The sequence below is a fragment of the Bemisia tabaci genome, chromosome 8, assembly GCF_918797505.1.
Source record: "Bemisia tabaci chromosome 8, PGI_BMITA_v3".
Lineage (NCBI taxonomy): Eukaryota > Metazoa > Arthropoda > Insecta > Hemiptera > Aleyrodidae > Bemisia > Bemisia tabaci.
Window position 1 is genome coordinate 40,889,842 of NC_092800.1, and position 12,578 is coordinate 40,902,419.

Sequence of the window (12,578 nt, forward strand, 5' to 3'; positions counted from 1 at the left end):
TAAAATGATTAGTTAATACTCTTGGTGCATAATTTTCCGACAGGAATGCTGCTACTTTGATTAGTAAAGCTAATACTGGTCGATGGGTGGACAAGAAAAAATTACTAACATTAGTATTATCATGGAAAACATGTTTGGTGAAAATGGCACTTGATTACGAATAAAAATTGTAAAAACCTGCTTTCATGGGATTCTAATCTTAACTAACATATTCTGACTAAGCCATTGTTTCTTTGACAATAAAAATTGATTCAATATTTCTTTGCTAACTATTATCAGACAAAAAATACTGGGACACTAATACTGCAAAAATGAGGAACAGATGTCCTGCATCAAATTGTTGTCAGATTTTCAGACTTTTTTTGGTTTTAAAACTTGACTTTTAAATCTGACTGCTTCAAATGTTCCTTGATTACTTTCATTATGCGCCGACATACTTATGAGTGTGGCTCCTTGGGGTTTTTATGGTGATTGGAGGCTCTCAGCATTTTTGGTGTGATGTTGAGTTTATTTTAGTTAGATCAATCAGAGGTTTTTTTAATATAAGATTCAGTCTATTAGAGATTTAAGTCTATCATGGGTGGCGGTAGCCACCTCCGGACAAAGTCTAAACTCGACAACACTGGATTTATGTACACCGTACAATCTCCATCCAGGGCATCCTCAGCATCAAAATGCAGGGTACCAATCTGGTGTAAGTGATTGGAATAGCAAAATCGCGACACTTATAGAGCGCAGCCAAACAGATAGTTGGCAAAAAAACACTCACATTTTCAAACATCAAGATGGACTGATTTTGAAAGTAACTGATAACGAGAAGTTATAAATGGAGATTATATTTATTGAAAAAAACTCCAAATATTTTGATTCTCACAACATTTACAGTATTTCCACTAAATAATTAAAAGGGTATCATTTGAGCTAGATTTTAGAGAGGACAAATTTGGTTGGAGAGGTGGAGCCTTCAGAAAATCTCGCTCATTCAGACTTGTTAAACTTATTCAAAGCAACTCATTATTCTGAGCCTTGCAAGAGGGAATTACCCTTTCATCCCTCTCTTAATAAGGCCCCTGAATACCAAATTTAATGATGCAAGAACAGCGGTGCAGTTTTGATTTAAGAAGCCCCTAAAATACCTCACTTTGAAGGATTCGTCCAAGGTTCCTCAAGCTACTTTTAAATTTTGATTAACCCACCCCCTTACGATTTCAGCCATGGGTGGCGTAAATACAGAATTACCCACCATGGCTTGATGCTTATCAAAACAGGCCTGTTTTGATCTAAGAGCCAAACAAGACTAAAGTTTAGAGCGTCTTACTTCAATTAAGAATGCTTACGACTAGAAACTTAGCTTATTAACATTTTCTCAGCCATACAAAACTCATGCATACTTCTGATTGAATTTTCAACGATCAAATATGATACATATTTACAAGCAGATGTCAAAAGATTGCTTAAAGATCTATGGTAAGAACATCAAATTGAGATGAGGAATCAATGTAAAAAGGGAAAATTCTTACACTGTAAGTGGAATCGATTATGAAGAGTTTAAAAATCTTTCATCGCAAATGACTTGTTTAAGTAGTTTCTGCTCATATTTGATTCTTTCAACAAAGAAGAAATTAGATAAAGCTTTGCATGATTTGTGGAGAAATTATTATAAACATAAGGAAAATTACAAGAAATTTTTCAAACTAATAGTCGATAGTTGTTTTTCAGGAGTCAAAAAATTAACTGTCAAAAACTTGCCACAATTGAAACATCAAAGAGCAATGAAAAATACTACAGAGAGTTCCAATTTTTTGAATTTATTTTCTTCATTATGTTACATTCCTAATGAGAACGGGTGTAAAGTCTGTAAAAGGGATATTTTGATCATTTTTAGCCTTACACCCAGCTTAATCACTTCTGCACACAAGGCTTATTCAATGAAAAAGACACTTGATTGCAGAAGTGGCAGTGTTCTCATGAATGGTCACTTATTGAAAATACCTAAAGAGTCATTAAATAAGGTGTAGTTTATTTTGATGACTTTTTTTATAGATGGATAAACATTTTTATAGCTGAACTCTGGAAAACCGCATCTCAATTATTAGGTTTTACAATTTTTGTTCCAAATTAATATCTTACAATAAGAAAAAAAACAAGGGAACTTTTTGCTTTAAACTTTCATAAAATATTCTTCACAGAGTGAGGAAAAGTTATGGGAGATTTTGAAAAGTTCCATTGATTACTTTCCCTTGTGAAGTAGGAGACAGGATGAACTAGAAAAAATTACACACCATGTCAAGTTCGTGACATTGCAAATTGAGATACAGTTTTTCAGAATTCAGTAATTTATTTGCCACCGGTGAAAAAATTATTCCTCAACTGGAACACCAGAGGAGGAAAATCAGTTGAAGTCAAAATTGGTGTCGAAACGAAACTTTTAAGGTATACTAATGACGCTGTCTCCTGTCCAATCAAATATTGTATTAGCTAAGTTGTAATCACCCTTAATTGTTAACGGAGCATTCTGCTCCCCCACTACGTCAGCAGGAGCTACATCTTTTTCTTGAGGACCAGTTGCGTAAAACTTCTGCCAATCAGGACGAGCCTCGATGTTTATTTTCGAGTAAAACTTTTGTCCCGGAACAAGGACCTTGTTGATGGTTGAGTCGCCCCATACCGGGAGCATCTGGAAACTGAAGTGGCCTGCAGTGGTCGAATTTGCGTCACTATCAAGATAATATGTTCCTTCAACTCGACCATAGGCCACAAGCGTTGGCGTCCAGTGGATTCCTATCTTGCTTCCACTATCCGTAGAGACGTTTGCTGAGGCCCATGTTACAGGTATTGCGATGGGTGTGGGCAATTTCCCTGACCAGACAGTCGAGTGACCCATAAACAATGAATCTGATGGTCCTGCTGTGACACACCCGTCAATAATTTTGACAGGGAAAGGTCCATGGAACCACGGGTTAATACTCAGTGGATCACCTCCGAAATCCCAACCACTTGGTTTCTGAAGGGGAGGGTGAGGAGGTACTTTAGAGGGAGAGGATGGTTTATCAGGAATTACAGATGGAGTGGATGGTTTATCAGAAATTACAGATGGAGTGGACGGTTTATCAGGAATTACAGGCGGAGTGGATGGTTTATCAGGAATTACGGAGGGAGAGGATGGTTTATCAGGAATTACATTATTTTCTTTGGATTCCGAGCTATCTTTGGAACCTGCTTGCAGAATAAAACCAAGTTTCGGTTTCTCAGATGGAGCACTTGGCACAGCTCTTACAGTTCTCTTTTTTGCTGGACCATCAGCTTTAGTAGGAACATCAGCGTTAGCTGGGCCGTCAGCTTTAACTGGATTTTCTTTCGCAACTGCTACCATGTGTTCCTGTTTATCGCCCGACGTACCATCGTTTTTGGACAAATCATCTTCAATGGATACACCATCTTTGGCTTTATCTGGTTGACTCTCGGGAACTGACAGTGGCCTAGCAGGGTTGGTTTTGGGAATGATAACCCAGTCATTATCAAAACCAGGATCATCCTCTGGCATATCTACATCAGCACTTGAGGCTGGTGTTGGAGCATCTTTTTTTACCCGCATGGCGGGAGGTAACAGTACATAAGCTGCCCCATTCCAATAAAACTCAGTGCGATCCTTACTGAACTGTCCTTCAAAGAAAATTGGAGCTCTCACTTCTTTCGGAGACTGCTGCAAGACAAATTTTTGATGGGACACTGATGGTGCACTCTGGAGGATGAATTTTTCTTTTGACACTGTTGGTTCTTTTTCCAGGATGAATTTTTTAAATGACGGTGACTCAAGAACGAATTTCTTTGCGTTCGTATCCATTTTAGGAAGAGGTACTTTCATATCCTTGACAACCTTGAAATAAACTGGAGATGATATTAACTGGCCTTGAACGGCTTGCCAGTTGAAATCTGAGTCCGTGTGGAATTTTAGCTCAAAATTTCCATTAGCCCAGCGAACTTTGCTGTCAGAGTTGTCCCATGACTGAAAATAATCAGGTGCAGAGAATGATCCATTGACATAGATGGTGTTCTGATCGACAACTCGCAGTGAGCTGGAAAACCACTGAATGCCACCACTCACTCTGAGTGGCACAGTATCAGCGATATCAGAGGAACCAATATAAGCTGGTAAAGTTAGCGCAACAGGTAACGTGCCTTGCCAAACCATGGCGTCATCCTGTGTTTTGATACTGCCAGCAATAAGGCTGATGTTTACCCACTCACGATACTGTGGCTTCCAGGCTCTTAAATCTGGTCGTGGGATTTGACTGCAAGGTACGCGTGCATTTGATGGTGAAACACTTTGCATCACAAATCTTTGAGACTCCTCCACTCCATCTGATGTGTCACAAATGATACCAGCTAAAGATGTTTTCCTTATCTCGTTGAGTTGAGCTGGAACAAAATCAGGTTTAAAACAATTAAAAATTTGTTTCATTAGTTGTCCATGCTTTTCAACACATGAAGAAAAGTCAATAATTTGCTGATGTTTCCAATACTCTCGAAACTCTTTACTTTTCAAAATTAAAAATTTTAGGACAGAACATTATGATAATGATTGTACAAGATACTGAATTTATAAAAAAATTTTATTGAAGAGTTCAATACTTTGTATAGACACAAAAATGGAAGAAAAATACGTACCAAGTGAAAATTTCTGAGGTCCTTCAGAAGTTTCGTACCAATAGCGATCACCGTCTTTGAGTCTCTTGAACTGATCTGCTAGGAGGCATGTGGCAGTTGGACCTAAGAGACCACCCTCGATTGGGATTTCAGAGAGAGATCCAGTATAAAGATCAACATCTTCGACTGATCTGAAAATACAATACAATATATCTTAATTTAAAAATAAATGTTTTTCTAAGTATTGTAAAATGAAGAAGTTGTGCATTCATTTTCAGAACCGGGTTTACGATCTTATCACCCTTGGCCGACGACAGTTTACAGCCCGTAGGTCCTGAAAGTGATGATGTCAGAAGACTTCAAAGTAACAACAAAAAAAAGGGGGCATCACTTTTTAAATCTGCCGCTGCGTTTCCATAAATTGCCATCCTCAATAATTTGACTTTCATCTTTTAACTGTGTGTAGAAATTTACTTTTAAGGACAGAAATATTTCAATTAAACGGAACATAATTGCGTTCTTTCTTGTTTCCATAAGTTTCTTTCCTTTTCATTTAAAGCTTGTGAGAGGAAATTTTAGTTGGGGATTATCATGAAAAACTTACATGCAGCAATGATACATGCCCAGGACAAGAATCGCATTAAGGAGACTATATGCCACAGTTTACCAATGGTTAGTGAAAACATGATTTTAATATTTTGGCCCTAAAATACAGGCATGAAGAAATGATAAATCTTCGATTTTGAACAAATTGATGCTTACTTGTACAAAGATGCCATTTTCTTTTGAGATTCAGCATCTACTACACCAGTGAGATCTTCGAAAGACGTGGGGCGTTTGAATCCACAATGTTCTCTCCACGAAGGGTACGTTGGCATGCCATGGTCACGCCCACGTTGGATGTTTAGAGAGACAAGATCAAGACCGCAAACGGGTTTTTTCCCTGCTATATCCGTGCTATTATCAGCATCTTTCTCGAACAAACGTTGGGTCAACTAGAAAAAAATGTTGCAAGATATTATCTTGTTAGCAAAAAACTTGGGCTATCGCAACAGCTACCAGAGAACGGCTTTTTTTGTAAAGTAAGTTTAATGAGCAATAAAAAACAAGTAGAGACTTTGCAACAGCTTCAGTTATATAAGTCCAAGTGATCTTTATAAGTAAAATAAGTAGATGATTGCTTTTAGCAAGAGAATACTGTTTGAATAGAAAAATGTCTGCAAAATGATGAATAGTGTTACATGAAAGACAATCTCGACTATACTTGCAACATTCTGTCATTCAAAACTCCAAAACGCTCAGATAATTTTCTACTTCGAAAGACAAATTTTGGCAGCACTTGAAGAATTATGACCTGTAAAAAGCTGAGGTCCCGACTAAGCTTTTAGTATCAAATTCAAAGATGGAAGTGCAAAAAACACTTGTCACATCTAATTAGAATTACTAAGTGCTCCAGTTTAATTCAATTTACCAAGTACTAGTTTTGACTGTCCTCCTATTGAAGCTGTCACTTTTTTTGTAGGATGAAATTTCAAGGTATTCATTGCATCGATACTTAAATAGCTTAGAAAATCAAAGAAAAAATAGAGATATGGGAAAGGAATATTTCATCTGGGAGAATGAGTTCTTAAAATTACCCCACAATTCAATCATCCTAAACATTGAATTTCAGGGAAACACATTTTGGAGAAGGCAGGAGAAAAATCAAGAGATCTTTAAGAAGGGATCCAACTTCATCAAACAAATCAACGACCGGTAAGGAATAAAATCACTCTAGGGAAATCAGGCATAGCCTGTTACCTCAGGAGTGAAGTAAGTATCGGCACGTTCGAGATGTGTCACCATAGCCCCTTGAAGTGCTTTGGCCAAATATCCAGCAGCGTACAACTTATACGGATTGAACAACATTCTGTGGAGCTCAATGGCTTCATAGCTGTCTGCGTTTTGCGCAGCCACTTTCATGAGACCCTGTTCCAAATGATGGCCAGAAGGGATGGAGACGAACAATGTATCAATGGAAAAATATAAAAAATCCCTCAATCAGTTTTAAGGAACGTACTTGAGGTGTGACGAAGGGCCAAGCGAGGTGCGTCTGACTGCGAGAAAAATTGTGCAAAATGACAGTAAAATACAACAAACTAAGAACTACTGTGAAACCTCAGTTTTTACGGTGAGAAATTTTTTTTGGAAGAAAGCTTCGATACAAGTGTAAAAGGGTGAATATCTACCTAATCAGAAGCTTGAGGTACAGCTTAAGATGAAAAATTCTAAAGACATACGAAAAAAAGAAGAAACGAACCATTAAAGAAACGCGACCAAAAGATTGACTACAGAAAAGGGAGCAGCAGCTGATACGAAGTGCGAGGAAAAACGACTTGCTGTCTGATAAACTGGAGCGTGGAGCACACACAAAAAATGCAATGAACAGCAATGGTGCGACAACTTACAAACAGAATTTGTGAGGAATAACATGGTTCAGTAAGAACGTTTCCAAATACATTGTATAGACTGGAAGTTTCAAAAAGCAGGATTTCTTCAAACTTTACAAAACACAAGAGCTTGTGAATGGAAAAGAAACTGCCTGAAGCAAATGGGAGGAAGTTAAATCCATTTTCCGATAATTGAAGACAAAAAAATTGTAGACACAATCATTCACAGAGAGCAGTGTGGAGAGAGACTTAAGAGAAAAGTCCAATTACTTTGTGGGAAAAAGGTGTGCAACAATTCAAAGGGAACTCTAAAAAAATAATCACATGGTTGGGTTGAATCTAGAGTGATTTTAACAAATGTTTTAATAGATCAGAGATCAACAATGGTTTTAACTAAAAGACAAACCAGCAAAGATGAAATTTTGCAGCAGTGACAGAGAAATAACAAGGGAAGAAAGGTAAGAGAGAAGGTGGCTGGAGGATGTCTACGGCTATTCAAATGCATCTACCTTGAGTGTATTTTTGTGACTAGCAAAATAATCGTATCAGAGAGAATATTGGAATTAAAAAAGTCTCATTTTTTATGGTTTTGTAAGTGTTTCAGAACAAAATAATTGATAAATTTAAAAGTGTATTAGCGGTGTAATTAGGACAGGAAAAGCACTCAGAAAATGTACTTACACACAAATTCACTCTTATAATTTTAAACGATCAAGAGATAAGAGACTGCACTATCAAAGCATCATATTGATTTAAAAAATTATCAATTCTTCAGAAATTTTCCCCCCAATATTGTTCAAATCTTTGAAAAAAATCGCTCAGTTTTAACACGTAAATGAAATTTTTAAAATCACCATTGAAAAAGTACAGGAGAAACCTACTCGAGTTCTTAAGTTGGAATAATACTCTACCTATCAAATGATCTGAAATCAGCATGACAGAAAAATGCTACAGAGAGCATAGAAAAAACTATGGTCATCATTATCGGAGAGTAACCATTAGGCCACACAATTTTTTGAATACTTTAATACCTTCATCTTCTTGGCAAAATTTTTTTATGATTACTTGCCGCAATTTGGAGGGTTTAAATTAACTTCTCCAAAGCATTGGAATTATACTTGCGGTAAGTTGTAATGGACGTTTTCTTACCGGTAGTAAAGTGTGAGCAAAACGGAAAGATGATGCTGCAAAATTATTGGCGATGGTCGCATCTGTGGACTTGTTATATTTATTCCAGTAGCCTGAGGTTTGTGGCTGTAATTGAAGACCAGTCATCAAATGAGGACCTGTAGCAAGACAGTTGGGTATTAATACACTTGATCATTAAAAAACAAAATAAAACAGGAAAAAAAAAGAAACCGCAAAAGATATGCAGTGATGTAAAAAAGAAATAAAGATTTTTATTTTGCAACTTTTTGTACATAGACACAGGCAGTTATCGTACACGTCACATTAACATAAATTTGATACTTAAATCTTATGTTAACAATATTACATCTAAATCACTATGCATTAATTTGTTACATAGTGATCGAAGAAATCGTCTACAGAGTAGAATTCATTATCAATTAAATACACTTTTAGTTTCAATAATTTGTTCCCATCTCCTTCCCTGATGTGCTTGGGAAGTTTATTATACATTCTGCTCCCTTCTCTGAGTAGGAATCTACTGCGTTTTCAAGTTTTATGTTGGACTTGTTCCGAGTGTTATGAGAATGCACATTGTTGAAAGTTTTGAATTCGTCAAAGTTTTGGAAAACATATTTAAGCACATGATAGATATAGATGCTTGGGACCGTTAGTAGATTCATTTCTTTGAACTTGGATCGGCACGACTCGTTTCTGCCTAGACCAGAGATTCTTCTGATGATCTTTTTCTGCCAGATGAAAATGTCATTCAGTTTGTTAGAACTACCCCATTCGGCTATACAGGATGAAATATGAGAATATGCATGTGCATAGTATACATCTTTAAGAACTTTCTGGCTAACTAGACTTCTAAGAACTTTAAGTTGAAAAGATGTGGTTGCTAATTTTTTGCATAGTGCTTCAGTATGGGCAGACCATGATAGCTTGTTGTCTAAGAAAATCCCTAGAAATTTCGCAGAGTCGACAAGCTTTACGCCCATCTCTGATAGAGCATGACTGTCAACCGCTAAGTTTTTACTGAACAACATGAGTTGGGTTTTATCCGTGTTGATGCACAGTCTCTTGCTAGCCACGAAGCTCTTTAGCCGATCCTCTACGATTTGCAGTCTCGCATAAAGAAATTAGGTAAACTCGCTTCGAGAGAAATTATATAAAAAAATTATTAGTTAGATAAAAAATAATTCACCGTATTTAACCAGAACCAACCTAAGTGCATTTCACGTTTCCTGATTTCCTCTCATGTTTTACTTTTTAGACAGAAAGGTAAACAACATTGAAAATTGAAATTTTTTGTTAATTATATTCTTCATAATGTAGATTACATTCACAGAAAGTGTAATGGTGAGAAGTATTTTAGGTTTCTGTTGTAAAAATGAAACTACAGTGAGACTCAGAAAATCTAATGTAGATACTTCCAATTCTGGTGGCAATTATTTCTTAAAGGGTTTAAGAAATTATTTCGACAAGAAAACCAAAACTGACTTATTCCTTTGTCCACAAGTACAAAACCGCATTGTACGAGATGAGTTGGTGGGTATTGGGATAAAATTTCAAAGTAATTGGAGAAATTTGGTAAAAGTTAATTCAGCGCTCTGTATACCAAGAGCTTGTACAAGCAGAAAATTGTCGCCTAAATTTTAAGGAGCGATCCAGGAACGTCCATAAATGTAAAGTGCTTTGCAAAAAAAATTTATTCAAAATTACTTATCCTGAACAAATGCGGAGACATATCGGTACTCACCAAGGACCACAGGGAGAAATTCATTGTAAGTAATGTGCTGCATTTGAGCTGCAACAATGTGGCGAGATTCTTGATACAGCTTTTCATCGTCCCAGTCTGGATTCGTTGAAGCCAACCATTCAGCCACGTGATTGTGTTGACGAACGAACAAAAGGTGCATAGTTGTCAGATGGAGATTCTCATTTGATCGTGGGTCACCTGGAAAGTAAAAGTTTTGTCATGAAGAAAAGGCTGACAAATGATTTACAATCTTGACTCGGGTAAGTTTCAAAATCTTTGAAACATTTCCTTTCAATTTTGCTCTTGATAACGGGCCTCACACAAATGATGTAATAATATATCAGTGTTGCTTCACCAAAAATTTACAGAATAATGACAACAACCAATGGTCCACTAAACAAGGTCTGACATAGAAGAAAACGCCACATGTTTTCTCTTCAAAATCTTACATAGAAAACAATTCACACAACAGGAAGTTTTGAAATCAACTCCTGAGCGAGATTTTAGCAAGTCTTTTAAACACAGATCAAATAGAAGTTAGATCGTTCAAATGAGGTCATTTGTATTTTTGCCATTTAACTAATGTTAAAAGAGATCACTTAATTCCTGTTCAAGAGTTGATTTACAGACTTCCCTTGTGTGATTCCTTTTCCTTGTGGAATTTTGAAGAGACAACACGTAACGTTGTGTTTTAATTCATACCTTGTACAGAGGCCCATTCAATGGATAAGGGCAAAATAGCTGAAAGCGAAAAGTGTGTATCACAAGTTTAAAAATCTCCAACTTTGTTTTACTTTCTTCGCGCAAAACTGATCAAAGTTTCTCATGGCAATTTTGTGTATTTTTCTAGGAGTAAATTGAGAAAATACACAGAAAATTTCAATATGAACTGTTGATTAGTTTTCCTTTCAAGAAAAAAAAAAAAAACAACATGAGCGGAAACATGCAATCAGAGATACTTATTTATCGACTTTAGCCATTATAATACTAATCAGCAACAATAAAATTAAACTCACCTGCCATGAAACAGTATCTGCCCTTCTTGTTTTCTTCCTCTTCATTGCATCCATCATTGGGATCTGTTGACATAGGGAGCAGAACCTTGCCATCTTTGCCGTAGCTAACCAGCATTTTACCGCGTTTGAAGCTCCTCAGTTTTTTGGCAAGCGCTTCATCACTGCCATACACGACAGAAGCGTCTAGAAAACTTGATGCTTGGTTCAATTGTTCTCTTGGCCCTAAGAAACATTAAAATAATTTTAATTTTTTTTCCACCTAAGAAAAGAACTCAGAAATATCAGTTAAGCACTAAATAACAGATAAGACAAAGCGTTTTAAAATAGGAATTACTCGGCAATGATGTAAAGTTGAAATATTACAATTTCACAAGTAAAAGGTGTTTTTGACAAGCACTTAAATTGTTTTGAATGTAAACTGAAAGAATTGTAAGGTTTTTTTTTACTTGATGACTTTTCTAGTTTTTTATTTGATGTAACAGAAAAATACAAGAAAATAAAAATACCATAAGATACCTAAAGTGCAGGAAGGAGCAGGTGCAGAACGGACAAAATCTAGACAATCCGTCCCTGAGTCTTTGAATTTTGGATCTTCTGGAGTAATTCTAACAGGCATACACTCAGGATGTGCTGTTTCGGGAGTTTTTGAGCAGCAGGAGATAGGTTCACCATTTTGTCCTGTAAATGAGAAAGACACCTCCTGATGAAATGTCCTGTAAATGCAGTAACAACAGGGGTCGCAGAGCGCCAGAGAGCGCCATGAAAGCGGCTTTATACATACATACAAATGAGAAAGGACAAATTTCTAATCTTTTTGTCCATTTCACTCACCTAACTACCTTTTCCAGAAATAAAGTAAAATTTTCATTTTGGACCAGTTCATTTTGCTTTTTGAATTTTCAAAGGAGGCTCAGTAATCATTAAAATTGATTTTAACAAAAGAGAGATAGGTTTTACTACACTACATGCAAAAACTCTTTAATATGATCATGAGAAGATCATTAATATTCAGAGAGCTATGTACTATTTCCACTGGATAGGTCACTTGACTAAGGCCTAAATTTTTATCAGAGGAGCTAGCATTAGGTTTGTGATGAAATTATTTAGATCTGCATGTCCATGTTTTTGTTCGTTCACTTAAATTGCAATCTTTGCATTACTTTTAGGATGACCAACGTTTGAAATTTGGTGTACAGCGTACCTTGACTGAGCGCAGTTGCTGTCAAGTCGTGATCAAGGAACTGTCCCCAAACAGCAAGCATAACGGTGAACTTGGGGTCATCCCGATACTCAGGTCGATGAATAGTTAAACTAACTTCTCGCGCTGAGGGTAAGGAAGAATTGTCACTGCTCATTCGAGGCATGGACACACCTTAAAACAAAACAAAAATTACATGACGAATCGTTTTCAGTTCACAGACTTCTTCTTACAACAGTGTTGATGAAAAAAGGAGAGGAAAACAGAAAATGAAAAACTCGATTTGAAAAAATTCAATAAAAAAGGGAAGAAATTATCGGAATTTTAGCATTGAGGAGGGAACTGCGAGCGCCTGAAACATGTCTGCGTTCTGTATAGACTTTGTAACTTTACGTTTT

General features: G+C 36.5%; 1 protein-coding gene across 1 annotated transcript in view; it reads right to left on the reverse strand.

Annotated features, from left to right (window-relative positions):
• LOC109038353 (uncharacterized) overlaps positions 1 to 12,578 on the reverse strand; it is a 34,996-nt gene that overhangs the window by 11,309 nt on the left and 11,109 nt on the right. Inside the window, exons 6-13 of the mRNA XM_019053391.2 lie at positions 12,184 to 12,354; positions 11,499 to 11,660; positions 10,983 to 11,204; positions 9,967 to 10,164; positions 8,226 to 8,362; positions 5,410 to 5,642; positions 4,669 to 4,838; positions 2,431 to 4,419 (exon numbers count right to left, since the gene is read on the reverse strand). Coding sequence (XP_018908936.2) covers positions 2,431 to 4,419; positions 4,669 to 4,838; positions 5,410 to 5,642; positions 8,226 to 8,362; positions 9,967 to 10,164; positions 10,983 to 11,204; positions 11,499 to 11,660; positions 12,184 to 12,354 — 3,282 coding nt within the window. The remainder of the gene's footprint in view (positions 1 to 2,430; positions 4,420 to 4,668; positions 4,839 to 5,409; positions 5,643 to 8,225; positions 8,363 to 9,966; positions 10,165 to 10,982; positions 11,205 to 11,498; positions 11,661 to 12,183; positions 12,355 to 12,578) is intronic.